Raw genomic sequence first — 22,561 nt, forward strand, 5'->3', positions numbered from 1 at the left:
AATTAAATAGGAAAAATTTTTACTTGAAAGTTATAGACTAAGGCTATACATTAATAACTTAATTCCTTTCATATAGTTTTAGTGTAGGCAGACTTAATAAAACCAAAACAGCATATTAATCTTTCCCACACAAACAAAATGTTGTGAACACATAAAGGAAACCTAGAAAGCCTCAATGATAGGTGATTTTTTAAAAAAGGCTGGATTTTAGAATCTACTCTAAGGTGCATGGACATTACCAAAATAAGACAGTTTCTTTGCATATAGTCATTGCTGGCCAGGGCCAACTGACCAGAGAAGGAAGTCAGTCCTAGGTTGATAAGGATGGTCACGTCTTTCTTTAGTATTGCTTGGATTTTTTTTAAAAGAAGAATGCAATTCTTTTATAATAAGAAAGGAAGAAGGGAAGGAAGAAAAGACAAGGAAAGGAAGGAAGAAAAAAAAGGGGGCAACCCCCCCCAAACCAGAACCTCTTTAGGGATAATATATACTAATAAGCAATCTGATACTTTTTTAGATTTTCCTAATTAGTCTATTATTTAATTCTCCACGTCAACAGTTCCATTCCCTCTTTTCTGGCTCTTTTCTTGAACAAATTACATTTATTCTCTCATTAGACAAAGATAAATGATCAAATGATCTAGTTTAATAGGAATTTATAAATACCACAAATTAACCAAGTAGAAAAGGTTTAATTTGCTATTCTAGATTTTTTAAGTTACTAGAGCAGAAAAAGTTTATTTTGCTTTTCAGCTGAAAGCATGTAATTGAGATATATATATAAGTTTACCTCCTGTTATTCCCTTTTCCATTTCTTTATTTTTTTTTGAGAAAGAGTATCACTCTGTTGCCCCAGGCTAGAGTGCCATGGCATCAGCCTAGCTCATAGCAACCTCAAACTCCTGGGGTCAAGGGATCCTCCTGCCTCAGCCTCCTGAGTAGCTGGGACTATAGGCATGCGCCACCATGCCCGGCTAATTTTTTCTATATATATTTTAGTTGGCCAATTAATTTCTATTTCTTTTTGGTAGAGATGGGGTCTCGCTCTTGCTCAGGCTGATTTCGAACTCCAGACCTTGAGCAATTCTCCCGCCTCTGCCTCCCAGAGTGATTACAGGCGTGAGGCACCGTGCGTGGACTCCCTTTTCCAATTCTAAAATTCAATGTTTTCCAGATAGAATGGTTTAAACACCCAGCACATTTAGTTGAGCAATTATCAAAGTCGATACTTATAAGAAAATTAGGCGTAAGATTTTCTACCTTCATATTTGCAGCTTATCAATGTATTGAAATTTTTCTTTCTTAGTTCACTGATAATCTACAAATAATCTGGGTGAGATGCTGAGATTCTGTTAAAAAGAATACCACTGAAAAATGAAAACAATAAAGAGTAAAATACTACTGTTTCCCCCAAAATAAGACAGGGTCTTATATTTATTGTTCTCAAGAAGACGCTCTAGGGCTTATATTCAGGGGATGTGTTATTCTTTTTAACTACGTACAACAATCTACATTTATTCAAATATAGTGAAGTCGTCTTCTTCTGGAACATCATCATCACTCTCCAAACCCCGAATCCCATCCCGAATGTCTTGCGAGTCTGTTTCCTGTAGAGCCACCGGCCCGGTGTCTCCTGTGGAGCACTAGAGCTGTCACGGGCGGGTGAGCAGGGCTGCTCGGCTTCTTTCCCGTTCTTCTGCGACACGCACGGGTTATGCAGACGTGCTGCGGAGCCACGCCCGGCACTAGGGCTTAGGCTTGTGTAGCACAAATGCGTAGAAATCCTGCTAGGGCTTATTTCATGGGTAGGTCTTATTTTGGGGGAAACACGGTAGTTCTAGGTTAAGGAAACTACGGGCCTGTAACTCTACCAGAATGAAAAGAAAATTGGCCAGGCGTGGTGGCTCATACCTGTAATCCTAACAGTCTGGGAGGCTGAGGTGGGAGGACTGCTTTAGGTCAGAAGTTCCAGACCAGCCTGAGCAAGACTGAAACCTGGTCTCTACCAACAATAGAAAACATTAGCCGGGCATGGTGGCTTATGACCGTATTCCCAGCAACTCAGGACAAGGGAATCACTTGAGCCCAGGAGTTTGAGGTTGCAGTGAGCTATGATGCCATTGCACTCTATCCAAGGCAACAGAGTCAGACTCTGTCAAAAAGAAAAAGAAAAAACAACAAAAACAAAACAGAACTTGGATCAAGCTAGAAAATTACCTGTTTTAACTCTGCAACTTGTTCAGAATCCCTAGCTGAAGCTGTTGCTAAAGACTGTTCATTCATGCCAGATGTTTGGGAAGATTTCTATAAATAGCAAAGAAATAAACTATAAAATAAATTCAGTCCAAAGAGATAGGCAAAAACAAACAGCACCGTACACATTATAAACTTTATCTTATATATGCTTACCAAAAAAATTCACATCATTTTAATTTTTATGCCCAAGATAAAATTTCAACACAGTATAAATATAATTTACAACTTTTCCATAGGTAAAAAATTTATATTTATACAAAGTAATTTATTAAATCTAAGCATCTACCTTAGGTCATACGGAGAAAGCATAAAAGCAGATATTTATTGAATGATTTCCATGTATTAAGAGTACGTCATTTAAGTATCATAACAATGAAACAGATATTACCACCACCAATTTACAGATTAGGAAACAAGTTTAAAGAAGTTAACTAAGTTGCTTAAATTCAATTAGCTGGGAAGCATGGAAGCTTAGAGAGTGTAACTCTAAACTCATACTCTAAAAAAATCTTAATATATGATACTCTGGCTTAAGGGATCCAGCAAAATAAATAAATAAATAAAAACTTTTAAAAAGAAAGAAAAAGGCAGAGTGAGAATTGCTCTTGACCTCTTATTTTGAATTTTTAAACATTTACTTACCAAAGTTTTAATGAAAGAGTCCTTTTCACTCAGCTGACTCTGTAAAAGTTCCTGATTACTTTTTAATTCTTCTATTTCTTCTCGCAACCTGCCAATTTCTTCCAGCTGAATGCCATTCATCTGAGCCCCATCGCTATAAGAACCTTGATGCTGATTGTCTTTTCCTATGAGCCAAGCAAACATTTTTAAAAGCCAGCATGAAACCTGTTTTTCATTTTTTTTTTTCTTTTGAGACAGAGTCTTGCTTTGTTGCCCAGGCTAGAGTGAGTGCTGTGGCGTCAGCCTCGCTCACAGCAACCTCACACTCCTGTCCTCAAGCCATCCTTCTGCCTCAGCCTCCCGAGTAGCTGGGACTACAGGCATGCGCCACCATGCCCGGCTAATTTTTTCTATATGTATTAGTTGGCCAAGTAATTTCTTTCTAGTTATAGTAGAGACGGGGTCTCGCTCTTGCTCAGACTGGTTTCGAACTCCTGACCTCGAGCAATCCGCCCGCCTCGGCCTCCCAGAGTGCTAGGATTACAGGCGTGAGCCACCGCGCCAGGCCCTAAGTCTTTCATTATATGAACTAGAAGATTCAAATATATAACTTTCTTAATTCAATTACTTCGGTAGCACTTTTGCAATCACATTTCATCTGTGCAGAATAGTGTCTTGATAAAAATAATGAACTGATGATATTTTCAGATTTCTGGGAGGAAAACAGCATAGTCAAACAGCTGACTAAACTGCATGGTCTGGTGGTGTATGATTTAAGAATTACAGTTCTTTCAATTCCCATTTTGTCAATGAAGACAAAATAAAATCCCTTTTAAAAAATCTTCACAAGCACTATAAGATGACACTATTTACAAGCAGCTGAGCTCCTACCGTATGCCAGGCACCACCAGAATTTTACATATATTATTTCATTTAATGCTCAGATGTTATTATTATCTTCATTTTGCAGAAGAGAAAACTGAAAGATGAGATCAATCTTTTTCAACCAAGTGTACATTCGAATCACCTGGGCAGTCTGCAATAATTCCTGATGCCTGGACCCAAGCCCAGACTGATTAAATCAGAAACACTATTAGAGTTTTTCTCTCTTTTTTTAACCAATAAAAAGCATCTCAGAAAAAAAAAAAAAAAAAAAAAAAGCATCTCAGGAGGCCCTAATGAGCAGCCAGGGTTCAGAGTCTATGGGTCAGATAACCAGGTAGCAAGAAACTTGGATTTCAATCTCAACTACTCTTAACTCCCATGCTACTTTGTTTTAAACTCCGATTTACATGTTCATCACTGTGACTAAGGTTACAGAAAGATTAGCCCATAAAAAGAATCTGTTTTACTTTGTCTGGCTCCCAAGAATAGAATGACCCGGACCTTACAATAGTGATGGCCAGCTACACTCACCTAGCTGTACTTTAAGAAGATTATACTGATCCTTGTGCTGCTGAATCTGAGATACTTGCTGTGTGACTGCTGTCTGGAGCTGTTCATTTTGACATTTTAATGTAGAAACCTGCTGCCTTAATTCTTCAAGTTGCAGATCCTGTGAAACAAAATGTAATTCAAGTGTTTTGCATTCACACTAATTACCACTAAGAAGAAAAATAAATTTTAAAAATAAGAGGTAATTTTGGGTTAGTATACTAAAGAACTCAACACTTATAAAATCATTCATTAATTAAACAATAATACATTACTATATGCACCAGGGCAAATTTACATGCAGAACTATAAGCTTCCAAGTAAGGCCCAATTAATAAATACTATGGCATTATTTGCAATCTCACTGCAATTATGGGAGATACCAAATGAAAAAACTCTATTTGATGGCCCATCAAACCATTAAAGAAATTTACACCACCAACGATTTAAGAAGCTTAGTAAATGTACATATACATATGCGTGTTACTTTTTACATTAAAAGACACTCATAACAGAACATTTAGAAGACTGAAAAGAGAAAAAAGAGCTTCCGACTCTCACCACCCTAATAAGTACAGCTGGAATTTCATGTACTTCTTTACTTTCTTCTAGTTTCTTCCAATCCATGTTTTTATAAACTTCTCATAATCAGTCCACATATAATTTTGTAATCTTTAATTTACTTACTATTCTAATTTTCCCGTATTGCTAGTTTTCACCATCACAATTTTTTTTTTGTTTAGTTTTGGATTTTTTTGAGACAGAGTCTCACTCTGTTGCCCTGGCTAGAGTGCCATGGTGCCACCCTAGCTCACAGCAACCTCAAACTCCTGGGCTCAAGCGATCCTCCTGCCTCAGCCTCCCGAGTAGCTGGGACTACAGGTATGTGCCACCATGTCCGGCTAATATTTCTCTATATAGACTCTGAACCCTGGCTGCTCATTAGGGCCTCCTGAGATGCTTTTTTTTTTTTTTTTTTTTTTTCTGAGATGCTTTTTATTGGTTAAAAAAAGAGAGAAAAACTCTAATAGTGTTTCTGATTTAATCAGTCTGGGCTTGGGTCCAGGCATCAGGAATTATTGCAGACTGCCCAGGTGATTCGAATGTACACTTGGTTGAAAAAGATTGATCTCATCTTTCAGTTTTCTCTTCTGCAAAATGAAGATAATAATATTTAGTTGGCCAATTAATTTCTTTCTATTTATGGTAGAGATGGGATCTCGATCTTGCTCAGGCTGGTTTCTAACTCCTGACCTTGAACGATCCTCCCGCCTCAGCCTCCCAGAGTGTGAGGATGACAGGCTTGAGCCATCGGGACCAGCCACCATCACAATTTTTAATGCTCACTAATATCTGATCAAGTAGATGCAATATAAATTATATTCAATGTTTTTGACACTGAGGTTACTTTCCATTTTTCAAAACGAGCAATATTATTACAATACATATTTTACTCTATATAATTGTTTTCCTGAATTCTGGAAAATTTCCTTAGGATAAATTCTCAAATGTCATTTCAAAGGATATAATAAACATTTGATAGCTAGATGCTTGTTACCTAATACCAAACAACATTTTAAGTGGTGACAGAATGTTTAAAATGAAGATTTCTGAAAAAGAGTCATTATAGTAATTGTGTCAAATCACTCTTTTCTTCTTCCAAATCAACTATATTTATTAGCCCCAAATGCTTATTTTGGGACATCACATTCCAAGTGCTTACTTCTCTGTTGTTGCAAAGACATGACATCTTTCCGACTGGAAATGACTCCATGTTTGTACCAACCTATAAGTGAAAAATCCTAATAATCACGGGTAGTTCGATGATTCAAATTTTGACCAAAAACCACTCTAATTTCTTGTTTGCTCATAAACTGAAAATCTGAACCTGAATGCTAAATATGTCATAATATTTTTATTCTTTCTCAAAATTATAATCTCAGTAATACAGATTGTGGGGCAGGAAATAACCTACAGGCAGCTCTCAGAGGGTTCTCCTCATGCTCTTCCTTGCCACACCCAGCCCATCTGTACACAGCAGGGAGGGGTGGGCCTGCTCTATGTGACCTGCTACCGCCTGTCTTCCATGACGTCGGGATTTTGACAACATCAATTACAGCAATCTCTCGAATTCCAATCAAGGTATACACCAGAAGAAATTAAATGAGAGTAAAAACCAAGAACATATTTTGAAGGAATGTAACAGAAGGTTTAAGTGGCTCAACACAATGCAAGTAATAGAAGTTCACTGGTATCCTGGAAAGGCTATGTCAACTGGCGATTCTGGAAAAGTGGTTTCAAATTAACTCATCATTATCTACCCTAATAAATCAGCTCCTTCTCCTGTGCTATCTAACTCAATAGTATCGATTCAGTTGTCCAGGCAGACATGTAGCGATCATATTTGACGCTTTCTGCACCCTCAAACCTGCATCTAAACATTACTAAGTCCTTCTAGTTTTCTTTATTTTTCACATTTCTCAAATCTATCTCCTTTGAACCACATGGTAAGAGCTTTAGAATCCCACTAACACACATGGATTTGAATTTTGTTCTACCAATTGCTGAGTGACCCTGGGTGAGTTTAAATTCTCTAAGTCTCAGATTCCTCGTTTATTCTAAACTGAAGATAACAGCTACTTTGTAGGGGTATTGTGAAAATTAAATGAGAGTTCAAAATGCTTAGTGAGCATGTAAAACATAGTAAACAAAAAAGGGCAGCCACTACCATCATCACTGCTACCATCAGGGCCCTAGTTTCCTCCTGCAGCTCACCGACCACGACAGCCTCCCTTCCTTGGGCGCCCCCTCCCTCTAGCTTTTCACCTCAAGTTTCTCCTTCACGCATCTACCAGAGTGTACAAGCCAGCAACATCAGACTCAAACTTATCATGCTGTTTGTCACTTCCTGCCTCTATTCCCTCTCTCCCCCTTCGCCTGGACTCAGCATCTTGGTGTTTTGCAAGCCCCTGCTCCTAGGTAGCTAAATTAGGTGCTTCCCAGTGCTGCCAAATGCCTCTGATGGCCTCTATCACTAGACTTAGTGTGTGATAATATGCGTGCTACAGTAATCGATTTATGGGTCCGTCTCCCAGTGGACCTGATATGGAAACCTGACTGATTCATGCTTTTATCTGAAACATCCTACACAGTGCTCAGCACATATTAAGCACTCAGTTTGTTGAACACCTAGATGCTTTGAAAAATAATGAGTTTACTTTCTGCATCTTATTTCATTTGAAATGTGAGGAAAATTTCTTCCTTAATGTAGAAAATGTCAATCGGTCGTAATCAGAGTGTATACAGTTCATTAGTTACTCACTTGCTCTCGAATCATATTTTTGTAGTGAGACACAATATTGTCATGCTGTTCTAGTGTTTTCTTCACCTCTTCTTCTTTTTTATCTTCTTCACTGGACTTATAAATAGCCTTAGTTATAACACCTGGAAAAGAAGGTATTTGTTTTAAACATTTAAAATACTACTTTATTATTAAGATGTAGTCAAACCATTAACCTAACTCCATGACAGATAAGAAATAATCTTTCCAATCTTATTGAAAGCCAACTGTCCTTCAATGGGCTACAGATCAAGAGCTAGGAAAAAAGATCTACTTGCAGGCTTATCGTATAATCTGCATGTATCCAGGACATATATACGTAATATAATCACATTTACTTTCTAATGAATATCAATATAAACCTTCTTGTCTTACCTTCAAGTTCTTTTACCAGCTTTGTAAACTCATGATCAAATATCATACATTCTGGACTGGGAAAGTTTGGCTGAGGTTTCTGAGATGCTCTGGAATATAACTCATGTTTGCTAATAAATCCTAGTTTCTCTATGAAATTCTCTTTGCCAATCCTCTTCTCTATTAGTTGTTTCAGTTTCTCTCTATAGAGATAAGCATATTGAAATGCTTTAAGAAACCACAAAATCATAACAAGCCATAAACACTTGGTCTACATTATACTTTGGCAAAAAAAATGTGCCATTATCTCTTGATGCCATTAGAGAGTCCTCTTCCCTTTACTTACTTCGTGCAGCTCTCAAGTGAGTTATCATTGAAGTAAATCGAAATGCCCAACAAAAGGGCACATAAGCCTTGGACCAACTGCTCTTCTTCTCCGAGATTTTCTGCAATTTGTCCTGTAAGCTGATATCTTGGTTAGGGAGGCTAATGATTCATAATACCTAGAATACTTTGTTTTGCAATTTGAATTTGATATGTATTTCATGTAAGAGTTCCTATAAGAAATATCACATATGCTCTAAGCCAGAATAAAACAATGATACACATACAAACACACACACACACACACACACACACACACACACACCTTAAGCAAACATCATTACAACCGTAACAGGTTAAAAAGTTGCATCACAGATAAGATGGTGGAGAATTCAAACATTTTGGGTATAGAGCTATTTCCAATTGAGAAGAAAAAAATAAAAAAGATATGAATACTTACATATATGTTACTAAAATATAAAGGATACAAATGGAACATTGGCTGAATTGTGAAGAAAATGCGTCACTGCAATGGGACAGTTGCTTAGCCAGGTACAGAGCAACATTAACAATCCAACTCTTGTTTGTATTTTGCTTCCCTGTAATAGATAAGTTGGCAGAAATCTCTCTCCATTCATTTTATTTTTTTCACACTTAAAGTTGCCCTGAGATCCCTTCCCATTTGCATAAAAAGAATTTTAACATCTTATAAAAGATGTGCCAGAAATCTAGATTAAAAAAATAATGAAGGAGAGAACATATTCTTGTGTGCACCACAGGCTGCCGTGTCTCAAAATGATCACAGTGCGGATTGATTCATTTTCATAAGCATATATTGGGTTATTTGAAATTCTATCAGTAGAAGACCCTGGTCTGCTAAGGAAAAAATTTATGATGTAGAGGTTATTAAAAAAAGAAAAATTCCATCAACCTCAAGACACTTTATAACACATTTGCCAGGCAAATTTATGATATTTCAATCAGTATTTTAAAAACAAGTTCCTGATAAGAGAACAAATCCTCCCTCCTTCAAAAACATCAAGAAAAATACAAAGAAATAATCTCCTCAATCATTTAGTCAAATTCTATGAGAGAATATATTTTTTAACAAGAAGATAAACCATGCTATAAACTCAGTGACAATATATGTCATATGAGAAAATCACCAACATGGTCAAGAGTAAAAAGATTTAAAGTAGCAAAGTGCCCCAAGCCACAAACTATATTGCTACCTAGTTAAATAGGAAAATTAGCATGTCCAGCAAAATTAGTTTTCTAAATTTTAAATGTGTAGATAATCTCTAAGTTCAGAATATTGACACTGCCCATCTTCTATTACTATAACCTGTATTTCTTTTTTAAAGAAAAACAAAACTTGTTTGAAATAAAATAATGAAGATCACAGTAATGCATCACTTTGGGGCAGTTTTTAGAAAATATCCAAAATATATTTATTCAAAGATCTAGACAAGGAATGGATTTAAAATAATCATTGCTGTTTTTGAAAAATTTTTACCACCTAGACTATTCCATTTTGCAAACCTTGCTGTCAGTATCTTGGCCTTTTTCTAATCTATTTTCAGGTATATTTAATATCGAATTAAATAAATTCAAACTGGACTTCTTCAAATGATCTACCAAGTAAGCATTAATATGAATTTAGTTTTTACATGATATATTATTTTTACTTTTCCTTGCTTCTATGTCATTATTGTGCCCACAGTATACCTTTATGTTACCTATATAAATTAAAAAGTTAAAAAATACAGTTAGTCTCCCTTGACTATGTGCCACAGAAATCTTACAACTACTCAAATTATAAATGCTATATGGAGAAATTCACCATTACCCGGACTAACCATTTGCAGGTACCAAATAAGCCCACATATCTATAAGAGCATCCTATCAAATCACTGGCTAATGTTTGAATAAACACCAACAGAATTAGATTTAAATCTGAGTCTTCTAGAAATATGTTCTCTGGGGTCTAATTGAAGGATAAGAAGAGCAAAGTTAAACATAACCAGAGAGAAAATAGAACGGAATAATTCATTTATTATAGCAACAAAAAAACCGCTTCTCAGCCTTTTGGCTAAGATTCAGTGTATTATAGCAACAAAAAAAGATTAAGTACTCCGGAATGAACCTTATCAAAATGGTTGAAACCAAAACAAAGAGAACTTTTAAAACACTCCTAAAGTTCTGATGCTGAATGAACTGTGAAAAAAAAAAAAAAAACAACAAAAAAAAACACTCCTAAAGAGCACAAAAATAGACACAAAACCAACACAAAGACACCATGTTCTTTGACAGAATTAACACCTTCATGATGTCAGGTCTCCTAAGTTAATTTGTAACATAAATGTGATCAAAACAAAAATACTAAACGGTTTCTTTTCTTCTGGAACTTAACAAACCGATTGTGAAGATCATATTTAAAAAGTGAGATGGCCACGTCTGGTGGCTCACGCCTGTAATCCTGGCATTCTGGGAAGCCGAGGTGGGCTGACTCCACTTGGTCGGGAGTTCGAAAGCAGCCTGAGCAAGAGCGAGACCCCGTCTCTACTACAAACAGAAAGAAATTAACTGGCCAACTAATATATATAGAAAAAATTAGCCAGGCATGGTGGCGCATGCCTGTAGTCCCAGCTACTCGGGAGGCTGAGGCAGGAGGATGGCTTGAGCCCAGTAGTTTGAGATTGCTGTGAGCGAGGCTGACGCCACGGCACTCACTCTAGTCCGGCAACACAGTGAGACTGTGTCTCAAAAAAAAAAAAAAATAGTGAGAATAAGTAGGAATACTGTGATAAAAAAGAAAACCAGTAATGAGGGGATATTAAATCATGAACAGGCGGAATTAAGGGATAGGACAAAAAGTCCAGAAATGGACCCATATACAAATATGTACAACTTAGTATATGAATAATGTAGCACATAACCATCAGCGGGTAATAGATCCACACCTTATACAGTTCATTCAGGAAAGTGGAGCAAAGAATTAAATGTAAAAAAAGAAACCAGAAAGTATGAGATGAAAATATCAGTAAATTCCTTAAGGTCTTTGAATGGGTAGGCTATTCTCAGCATGACTTAAAATGCAGAAGCCAGAAAAGAAAAGTCTGAGAAAAGAAAAAAAAAAAAAAATCCAGGTTGGGACCAGTGGGTCATGCCTATAATCAGGAGTTTGAGACCAGCCTGAGTAAGAGACCCCCATCTCTACTAAATATAGAGAAAAAAAAAAAATTGCTGGGTGTGGTGGCGCACCTGTATTCCCAGCTACTTGAGAGGCTGAGGCAGAAGGATCGCCTGAGCCCAAGAGTTTGAAGTTGCTGTGAGTTGGGCTGATGCCATGGCACTCTAGCCCGGGGAATAGAGCCAGACCATCTCAAAAAAAAAAAAAAAAAAAAAGCTAACACTTTAAATTCATAGTGTTCAAGCATTAAAATGAGGCTCTAGCATATTATAATCAAATTCACTTTCTAGTGGTGTCCTCTGGGGACAGAGAAATAATAAGAAAGGGGGCATATTGGAACTTTCTGGAGTTATGAAAATATTCTACGTCTTATTTTGGGTGGTGGCTATAGAGGTACACTCAACCATCAGAAATCATCAGACTGAACACACAAGGTCTGTGCATTTTACTGTGTATAAATATCTTGAAAAATTGCCTTTTAAATTAACATTTATATTTACAAAATACTTTCCTAAATATGAAAAATTCTGCAGGCTAAAGCTGTGAAATATATATGTGTATGAGTTGTTAACGGATGTTAAATCATGCTCATACACAAAGATATAATTCCTAACAGGACCTCAGTTATTACTACTCACACTGTTCAACTGAAAAGCATGCTCAAACACAAATATCACAGTACACTCGCTTTTTTTTTGTTTGTTTTACAAAACACACAAACAAAAACAAAACCAAACACAACACTCTTCCCCCCACATCAAAAGTTAATCCTCATATAGGACTGTAGTCATATGGGTCCAGATATGTAGTTGTAGCATATGGATTATATCCAGAATAATCCATAATATTTAATTTTAAATCTTACAAATTACAAAATTATACTTGCCATTGTACATTTTAAATAAATAAAAGTCATCACATTCTTTCATATACTGATTAACTAAAGACAAAATTCTTAAACCTAAATTTTACTTCCTGTGAAATGTTTTAAGGAGAAATAAAGAAGCAAGGTTGGGAGAAAAAAACACAAAAAAACCAAAACCAAGGAATTCCAGAAAGTGCAAGCATCCCTGAAGGAAGCACAAAGTACAGAGGCTCAGATTCACACTCCCATAGTTCCTAGTAACGTCACTACAATATCCCATGGAGAAAAACTGGAGAGCCAGTTACAATAGAGATAAATTTATTGACACATAAGTGTGAGTAGAATGTAACTTCAAACAAGCAGTTAAAAACACCCAATCAGCAAAACCCAAGACAGAGAAAAACACTTGCTGAGAGAGGAAAATGCCTAAGCTAAACAAGTGATACATACCCGTCTGTCGATCTTATCACCCTGCAAATTATACATTAAAAATTATTCATAAATATTACTACTTCAGAAAAATCTAAATCCAAAAAAATCCCTCAAATACTTTTTCACAGTCCCTCTACAAACCCAAGCCAATAATGGATAGGATAGTTCTAATCTTTTACTATATAAAAATGGTAAGACATTTTAGAGGATAAGGATTTTATAGTTCTATAATTAATTACTTAAAAGTAAGGAAGATGTCACCACTTTTAGTATTTCTTATCATGCATTCATTGTAATCACAATGTTACAGCGAAGTTGTGGTGATGGTAGTCAAACTGTTAATTACTGTTTGGCTTTTTAAAAAACTGTTTTCAACAGACAGCAACATGATAATGCCAGGTATTAAATAAGACATGAAAATTTTAGGGTAGGTTTTTGTAACCACTAAGAGACAGTGATAGAGATAAAATAAGTTTTCAACTAGAGTAAACCAATTTTAAACTACTCTCAACTCCCCTTTCACTATAGTTAATTTTTAAGCTTTCACTTACAACTTCTACCAATGGCACTAATGTTTTCTTAAAAGCTCCAAATAAGGAAAAATTCAATGAGTGTGGCAAAATTAAAAACTAAAGAAGGACACAGCACATTATTATGGAGAGTGGGTTGGATGATTCCACTGCTAGAGCAGTGGGCAGAATAATATTAAACTTATCAACATTTTTACTCTCCCTGATTCTGAATGTTGATGACATTTATTATGGCTTTGCTAGTGTGAACTTGAATTATTCAACAGCATGGTTGGTATACCTGGGCAAATCATGTAATAGTAATTACTAAGTGCCTAGCATCTACATTTCAATAAAGCTTTGCTGTTTTCATTAAGAGTCTAAAAAAATGCAAGCATTTTTAGTTATGTTTTTCTACGTCTTGTTAGATAAATTATATACATTGGGGACTTGAGGATTTGAGAATTCACAAACATCAAGGGTGTATACTCTGTAACTGTATAGATAATGGACTACTATTCTATTTTTGTTTTTGGATGATCAATTACTCTGAGAAGAGAAAGAGGGAGGTACACAGCTATGAACTACGTTATTCCCCCTCATAAACTAACCTCAATTCAATTACTGAGAAGAAAGAGAAAATGACATGCAAGAACACTATGGATGATTTAAAAAGAAAACAAAACCCTCAAAATACCTTTCTACCCAGGACATGTGTTTCCATCATGATGCAGATCTTATAACTATTTGGCAAAACCATTCCTATAGGAATATTTATTGCTTTCTTTCTACTAAACTCTTCCGGGTTACAATGAACTAATAAGCAGGTAAGTCCTATCTTTCCTTTTTCATGTGCATCTTCTAGACATCCTTGCATCCTTGTATCACCGATATCAAAACTTATAGCCAGAACTTTTTTACCCCTTAGAGAAGTTTCATGCAATACTTTACCTGGGAAAGGATGTTGGTGCACTGCTGTAGTAAAGAAACCGGCGGGTTGCCGATACTTGTAGCAAGTTGAACCCTGAGCAACTGTTCCTTCTGGATAGCGTTTTCTTGCAAAGCATGAGCAAGGGCCACCGCAGCACACCAGTTTGAAAGTGAATCAGTAGAAAACAAACCTCCACACAGCAACTGACCAGCTGAGACCGAATTACCTGTTGCTACAAAGACGGAAAGCAGATGATAAAAAAATATATTAGATTTTCACTGTATGGAAGTAAACAAAAGGTATCTTGGAAGAAAAGTAGCACAATAAAGAAACAGAGGTTGAATATCCCTTATCTGAAATGCTTGGGATCAAAAGTGTTTCAGATTTTGGATTTTACATTTGAAATGCTCAACCTGTATAGAACACTTCAGGCATCAAGTTGATGATGATAATATCCCCCAAAATTATTACCTTAATTAAAAACATTTCTAAAACAAATCAAGGGAACTGCCACATTTTAATTATTCTACTATATACAGGGTCTTATTTTCATTTATGGTAAATAATTTCTTACAGTAATACATTTTTTACCAAAAAATTTTTGATAATAGACTTAAATTTTGACAAAAACCACAAGGTATGTAATTAAAATGAGCTTTACTGAGGTTTTCAACTTGTTTTATTTTTTTTTGAGACAGAGTCTCTCTTTGTTGCCCAGGCTAGAGTGAGTGCCGTGGAGTCAGCCTAGCTCACAGCAACCTTGAACTCCTGGGCTCAAGCAATCCTCCTGCCTCAGCCTCCCAAGTAGCTGGGACTACAGGCATGCACCACCATGCCCGGCTAATTTTTTCTATATATATTAGTTGACCAATTAATTTCTTTCTATTTATAGTAGAGACGGTGTCTCCTTGCTCAGGCTGGTTTCGAACTCCTGACTTTGAGCAATCCTCCGGCCTCGGCCTTCGAGAGTGCTAGGATTACAGGCGTGAGCCACTGTGCCCGGCCTCAACTGTTCAAGATAACAAAGGTAAGTATATTAAGAATTTATCTTTGGTAAAATGAAATATTTAAAGAATCCACAGAAAGGGTAATGACTCTACCGGGTACTACCGTGTTTCCCTGAAAATAAGACAGGGTCTTATATTTATTTTTCCTCAAGAAGACACCCTAGGGCTTATTTTCAGGGGATGTGTTATTTTTTTAAAGTATGGTACAACAATCTACATTTAACTGTATTTTTTTTTTTTGAGACAGAGTCTCACTCTGTTGCCTGAGCTAGAGTGCCGTGGCATCAGCCTAGCTCACAACAAGCTCCAACTCCTGGGCTCAAGCAATCCTCCTGCCTCAGCCTCCCAAGTAGCTGGGACTACAGGCATGTGCCACCATGCCAGCTAATTTTTTCTCTATATATTTTTAGTTGGCCAATTAATTTCTTTCTATTTCTAGTAGAGATGGGGTCTGGCTCTTGCTCAGGCTGGTCTCGAACTCCTCAGCGCAAATGATCTACCCGCCTTGGCCTTCCAGAGTGCTAGGATTACAGGCGTGAGCCACTTCACCCGGCCAACAATCTACATTTATTTAAATATAGTTAAGTCATCTTCTTCTGGAACATCATCATAACTCTCCAAACCCTGAATTCCATCCTGAATTTCTTGAGACTCTATTTCCTTTAAAACCATTGGCCCCAATCTCTCATGTCGAGCAATAGAGCTCTCATGGGGCAGATGAGAAGGGCTGCTCATCTTCTTTACCACTCCATGACAAAATGCATGGGTTGTGCAGAAACACTGCATAGCCAGGCCCATCACTAGGGCTTATTTTCAGGGTAGGACTTATATTGCGCAAATGCTTAGAAATCCTGCTCGGGCTTATTTTATGGGTAGGTCTTATTTTTAGGGAAATACGGTAGAACAACAGACCAAAATGTTAAGTGTGATTTAATGGTGAAATTTATCTTTAGAGTGATAATTACAATTAACAGTAGCTTCTGTTTATTGGCATCTATTATATGCCAGGTGCTAAAGTATGAGCTTAACATACTCAATTTAATTGCATTAATCCTCGCAATATTCCCAATGAGGTGTTATCCCCATTTATAGATGAGTATTATTATACCCCCATAACTTGAGAAGGCTCAAGTTAAAAATAATTTGCCCAAAGTTACACAGCAAGAATAGTGGAAATTCTACAATGCAAACTCTGGTCCAACTCCAAAGCATGTTCTTTAAACTTACTTGCAGGCCTTGGAACTCAAGTTTGTTTGTTTTTTCCCCTAAGCATACAAAATTAGGCTGAAGCATACAGAGAAAAGATTCAATTAAAAGCTTGAAAGACATTTACTTTTTAAAATAGAAATAGGAACTATATTATTTACCATCAATGGTGGAAGGTAGAAGTGTTGACACAATTTCTCCTTGTCCTTTTTGGTTTTTATATAAGAAACACTGGAAACAATAGAGAACAGCACAGCGCAATACAAATGGCTGCCTTTCATTAACCATGGACATGAGAAGTACCACAATTGCCGGTCTGTCACATTTAAAAAGAAAAGAACAAAACAAAACATTGCAACCCAAGTAAACAAGTCAACAGTGAGTCATTTTTGTTGGCTGAGGAAGCATAACCTGAACACCAGCAAGTTAAGTATTTCTATTTCCATTTCACAGAAAAGAAAACTAGCTGAGTGAAGTGAAGTAACTTGTTTGCCATGTTAGGATGTGGAAGAGGTGATATCTGAACCTAAATATTTAAGTTCCAAAGACTACACACTCTTCTAAAATACCATTATTTGGCCAGGCGCAGTGACTCATGCCTACAATCCTAGCACTTTGGGAGGCAGAGGTGGGAGGACTGCTTGAGCCCAGGAGTTCAAGACCAGTCTGAGCATTATAGCAAGACCCAGTCTCTATTAAAAATTAGCCAGTGTGGTGGTACACGCCCACAGTCCTGGCTACTTGGGAGGCCAAGGCAGGAGGACTGCTTGAGCTCAGGAGTTTGAGATTGCTGTGAGCTATGCCACTGCACTCTAGCCTGGGCAACAGAGCAAGACCCTGCCTCAAAAATAAAACCCACAAAAAACCCCCAATATTTATCTTTTTTTTTTTGAGACAGAGTCTCACTCTGTTGCCTGGGGTAGAGTGCCGTGGCGTCAGCCTAGCTCACAGCAACCTCAAACTCCTGGGCTCAAGCAATCCTACTGCCTCAGCCTCCTGAGTACCTGGGACTACAGGCATGCGCCACCATGCCTGGCTAATTTTTTCTATATATATATTAGATGGGCAATTAATTTCTTTCTATTTATAGTAGAGACGGGGTCTCGCTCTTGCTCAGGCTGGTTTTGAACTCCTGACCTTGAGCAATCCGCCTGCCTTGGCCTCCCAGTGTACTAGGATTACAGGCGTGAGTCACTGTGCCTGGCCCCCAATATTTATCTTGTCAGATAATTTCTAGTTTCAAAACATACAGATGAACTTATTTAAAAAGAGTAAGATGTATATGTGAGATATATTAACAATCCAAAGTAAGTTTTTACTTCCTCAGAGGAATCTCAATTAGTTCCTTTTCCTACCTTGGTGGGTTTGAAGGTGCATTTACAGATGCAAAGTAGTCTTGGTTTACTTGGCAGCCTCGAATAACTTCTGATACAGTATTTATGGTCTGTTAAGAAGAGAAAAAAAAAAACATTTAGAGAAAGTAAGTAAAGTTAGAAAATTTGTTTTCAAAAGAAGAAATTGTTATATGCTGCTTTTTAAGTGCCAAGATTCAGGCACGAAAAAAAATCAATGATGGCATTGTAATTTTATAGCACTTTCTCAACGTGAAATTTTAAAACATTAAGCAGGGGCCTCCAATTAAAAATAACACTTGAAGGCCGGGCGCGGTGGCTCACGCCTGTAATCCTAGCTCTCTGGGAGGCCGAGGCGGGCGGATTGCTCAAGGTCAGGAGTTCAAAACCAGCCTGAGCAAGAGCGAGACCCCGTCTCTACTATAAATAGAAAGAAACTAATTGGCCAACTGATATATATATAAAAAATTAGCCGGGCATGGTGGCGCATGCCTGTAGTCCCAGCTACTCAGGAGGCTGAGACAGAAGGATCGCTCGAGCCCAGGAGTTTGAGGTTGCTGTGAGCTAGGCTGACGCCACGGCACTCACACTAGCCTGGGCAACAAAGCGAGACTCTGTCTCAAAAAAAAAAAAAAAAAAATAACACTTGACCACATGCACTTAAAATCTCAAGAAAGCAAAATGAATAATATCTTCTAAGAGAGAAGAGAATCTATTTCTACAAAACAAAGATGTTTTAAAATAAAATCAGAGAACTTAAAATGTAACAAATTAAAAATTCAATTTAAGAATGAAGTTGAAAAAACTTCCAAGAAAGTAGAAAAGACAAATTATATTTCAAAACATGTTGTACAAAATAATCATACACTATTTTTGTTTGTCAATTAAAAGTCACTTAAGTTTTTAAAAAGACAAACGAGGTCCAGAAAGTCTAACAATCTAATTAAAGAGTTGCAGAAAGAAAACATTAAAGAGAACAGGAAATTATCAAGGAATACCAAAAACATCCTCAGAACTGAAGGACATGTGTCTCTAGCTGAGTGCCCAGTGAGTGGCAAAAATAATTAGAATGGGGTAGGGAAGGTCCACAGGATAGCATATCATCAGTAAATTTCAGAAAATCATAAATAAGAAAAGATCTCAAAAGTTTCTACAGAGAAAAAGCAGGTTTCATTTAAAAAAGGATCAGGATGCAGAATGACTTCAGACTTCTTAATAGCAACACTGGATTGATGTTGTGAAAGTTAAGTATTGGTGTGTTAGTGATTTCCGGCCCTGAATTCCATATCCAGTCAAACAAATTAACTCTGACAGTGGAGGAATAACAGTTTTTTTTTTTGAGTCAAGAGTCTCACTCCGTTGTCCGGGCTAGAGTGCCGTGGCGTCAGCCTAGCTCACAGCAACCTCAAAACTCCTGGGCTCAAGTGATCCTCCTGCCTCAGCCTCCTGAGTAGCTGGGACTACAGGCATGCACCACCATGCCAGGCTAATTTTTTCTATATATTTTTAGTTGGCCAATTAATTTTTCTATTTTTAGTAGAGATGGGGTCTTGCTCTTGCTCAGGCTGGTCTCGAACTCCTGACATTGAGCGATCCTCCCACCTCAGCCTCTCAGAGTGTTTAGGATTACAGGTGTGAGCTACCACGCCTGGCCAGGAATGATGTTTTTAGACATGAAAGAGCTAAAAAAATTTCTCTTGTCATTTAGTCTGCTTTAGGAAATTAAGGAAAATCAGATAATGAACCAAGGGGTAGGGGAAAAAGATATGGGACCCAGATAACCAAGGTATCCAGGTCAAAAGGGAGGTAAAGGAAATCCTAGGAGGATGGCAAAAGAAAGTCCCAGGACCAGAGACTTGCCTCAGGAGAAGGATAGAAGGTTTCCAGTAGGCCCTAGGTAGACAATGACCTGTGAAGCATATGACAGTATTGATATGCATAGATATATAGGAAATCAGTAAACTGAAAAAATATAATTATAATTCACGAAAGAAAGATATAAAAAAAAGATATAGGGCTCTATTTGGCTTAGCAAGAATAGTACTAGTACAGGCCTAATAATATAAACCCCAAGTATTGATTTAAATATAAATGCCATAAAATAATTGTGGGGTGACATGAGGAAGTAATGTGGGAGTTTATATGGGTGGTGGGGGGAGTGAGACTTAGGTAAGGAGGAATGAGGTTGAAGGCAGCTGATTTTGTTATAAAACTTATTATTAGGGCCAGGCCAGTGGCTCACACCTGCAATCCTAGCACCCTGAGAGGCCGAGGTGGGCGGATTGCTCAAGGTCAGGAGTTTGAAACCAGCCTGAGCAAGAGTGAGACCCTGTCTCTACTAAAAATAGAAAGAAATTAATTGACCAACTAAAAATATATATACAAAAAAAAAAATTAACCGGGCGTGGTGGCATATGCCTGTAGTCCCAACTACTTGGGAGTCTGAGGCAGGAGGATGGCTTGAGCTCAAGAGTTTGAGGTTGCTGTGAGCTAGGTTGATGCCATGGCACTCTAGCCCGGGCAACAGAGTGAGACTTTTGTCTCAAAAAAAAAAAAAAAAAAATTGACAAATGAGCATATCTTTGGGAATCGATACCGTCCTCATTATGCTAATTACATTTTAATACGATCAGTAAAGAATTTGACATACAAAAATGGTTAACTATCACTGGTTTTCCTTCAGCCAATATCTAATTCTTCCTTGGATTCCTGATTTCAGCTTCCACAGGCAGCCTGACGTAACTGGGTTTACCTCCGTCAGGATGTCGGCAGGAACCCCGGTAGCCATCAGGATGGTACAGAGCTGCTGCAGTAACCCGCACTGGAACATGGCTTTCTGGCAGCTGCTGGTAGCACCAGGAGGGTTGGTGGGAGACACCAGTACACGAACAAGCTGTGAAGGAGAAAACAAAATTTGTCTTTTGAAGATTTGAAAAGGCTGTAGGCAAATCTGATCTGTAAGAACAAGAAAGTGTGTGAAGCAGCCCCTACTTGCCCAGCCAGATCTAGGTGTTTTGCCTTCCTGCTTACATGGCAGCAGTTCTGTTACAACACATACTACACATTATGCTATTTGCTTAGGGCTGTCTCCTTCTGGTAATTGGGAACTCATAGAGAGTGGAAACTAACTGCCTCGGTCAATTTTGTATCGCAATTATTTCTTACACATTCAATATATAAGTGAATGGGCGGCAGATTTCTTATCAAAGGATGAACTACCTAATAATAGAGCCGGTCTGAAAACAGAATGGCATAACGTGTGATAAATTTCCTCTAAACTGGAAATATTTAAAGAGAGGCTAAAACTAACAATTGGAGATATGGTAAAAGATTTATGCATTAGGCAAGGGCTTAGTTTTGTTGACTTTTGGTGCCATTAAAATCCCTATGATTCTATGATTACTCTGAACCTGAACATAAAATTTCAGAAACATGAAAAAAGTCATCCTAAGCAACTATTAGCACAGTTACATCTCATTTTATATATATTTTGCATCTTATAATGAGCTTTCTGAGAGTCTCTGGGGATATTGGTCCAATAAAACGGCATAGAAGGGATTCCAGCAGGGAAAGGAAGCTGGCCATAAAGCTATAGTTCTATGAAAAAGTTAAGATATTTTGGGACTAAAAAAATTTTCAGAAGATGTTTCCCCTAACTGTAAAATTTGGATGAAAAATCTCTAAATAGACCAATTTCAGTTTTCAGTGGCTTAGAATTCAACCATGAGAGTAACTGTAATGAAGAATAATTTCAATTAGGATGTATATCCAAACAGGAAAACAATGATGCATTCTTATTTGGTATATAATAGTGAAGTTGAAATATAAGCAACCCTAAATAAAGCAATAAAGAATGAATACTCTAACAGTTTGAATAGCGGAAGGCAACCTGTGGCCAACCTGTGAAGTCATGACTACTCAATCTTTGATGTGGAGAACACATTAAAATGAATTAAACTCAGTTCCTTTGCTTTGGAGTTTATGGTCTTCAAGACTAGTAAAGAAAGAAAAGCTTTATTAAGCTAGGAAAAGCTAATTGGCTTACTCACTTTTAAAGTAAAGAATACTTAAAGAACTCACCATTATATAACTAGACTACTGCATTTTTATGTTTATAGGCTATACTCTATTAAAAATTTTGGGAAGATAAAAAAGTACTTTACTTTTTAAACAGTGACATTTTAAATAATTTAAAATAATAATAATAATTTTAAATAATTCTTTACAAAGTACCCTAAACCATATAACACATGAATAGGCTCCTCAAGTAGTTTAAATTTTCACTGTTTGGCAGGAAATACATGTTTCTGCCCCTCATAAAATTCTCTCTCTAATTACATTTTAAAAATTACTTTTCTAGAGGAATTTTCTTTAAGAAAGCAGTATTAAAGATATCAAGCTTACTACCTGATGACGCTATTTCTAAGGCTTAAAAAATAAATGCTTGAAATGTATAATACTGACATATGACAAAGGAAATGATGAAGTTGGGAGTAGAGTAAGGACTCTGTGACTATGTTCTCCTGCAAAATACTTTTATAATAGTTGTTAAGCATATTCTAAATATGGTACCTACATAATTTATAATCCAAACCAGGACACTTCTAAAGTGAAAGAGGACACTATTAGTAATTACAAAATGAATACCACACCGGCAAACTGGGGCATACGGTCACCCTAATTATCAATCAATCCCATGCTGGCAACCCCCACGGCATGGAGCAATATGCAGACTCT

The 22,561-nt window shown here is 37.1% G+C and overlaps 1 protein-coding gene across 2 annotated transcripts in view; it reads right to left on the reverse strand.

Annotated features, from left to right (window-relative positions):
• The window catches only part of USO1 (USO1 vesicle transport factor), a 63,111-nt gene that overhangs the window by 7,153 nt on the left and 33,397 nt on the right, over window positions 1–22,561 (reverse strand). Inside the window, exons 10-21 of one of the 2 annotated variants that reach the window (XM_012744544.3) lie at window positions 20,577–20,717; window positions 17,828–17,916; window positions 16,634–16,788; window positions 14,280–14,491; window positions 12,838–12,858; window positions 8,818–8,928; window positions 8,352–8,470; window positions 8,027–8,208; window positions 7,634–7,755; window positions 4,294–4,432; window positions 2,899–3,062; window positions 2,218–2,304 (exon numbers count right to left, since the gene is read on the reverse strand). In XM_012744544.3, the coding sequence (XP_012599998.2) occupies window positions 2,218–2,304; window positions 2,899–3,062; window positions 4,294–4,432; window positions 7,634–7,755; window positions 8,027–8,208; window positions 8,352–8,470; window positions 8,818–8,928; window positions 12,838–12,858; window positions 14,280–14,491; window positions 16,634–16,788; window positions 17,828–17,916; window positions 20,577–20,717 (1,542 nt within the window). The remainder of the gene's footprint in view (window positions 1–2,217; window positions 2,305–2,898; window positions 3,063–4,293; window positions 4,433–7,633; window positions 7,756–8,026; window positions 8,209–8,351; window positions 8,471–8,817; window positions 8,929–12,837; window positions 12,859–14,279; window positions 14,492–16,633; window positions 16,789–17,827; window positions 17,917–20,576; window positions 20,718–22,561) is intronic. The other variant, XM_020284250.2, reaches the window with a different exon arrangement.

This window comes from Microcebus murinus, chromosome 26 (genome assembly GCF_040939455.1).
Source record: "Microcebus murinus isolate Inina chromosome 26, M.murinus_Inina_mat1.0, whole genome shotgun sequence".
In the NCBI taxonomy this organism is placed as follows: Eukaryota; Metazoa; Chordata; class Mammalia; order Primates; family Cheirogaleidae; genus Microcebus; species Microcebus murinus.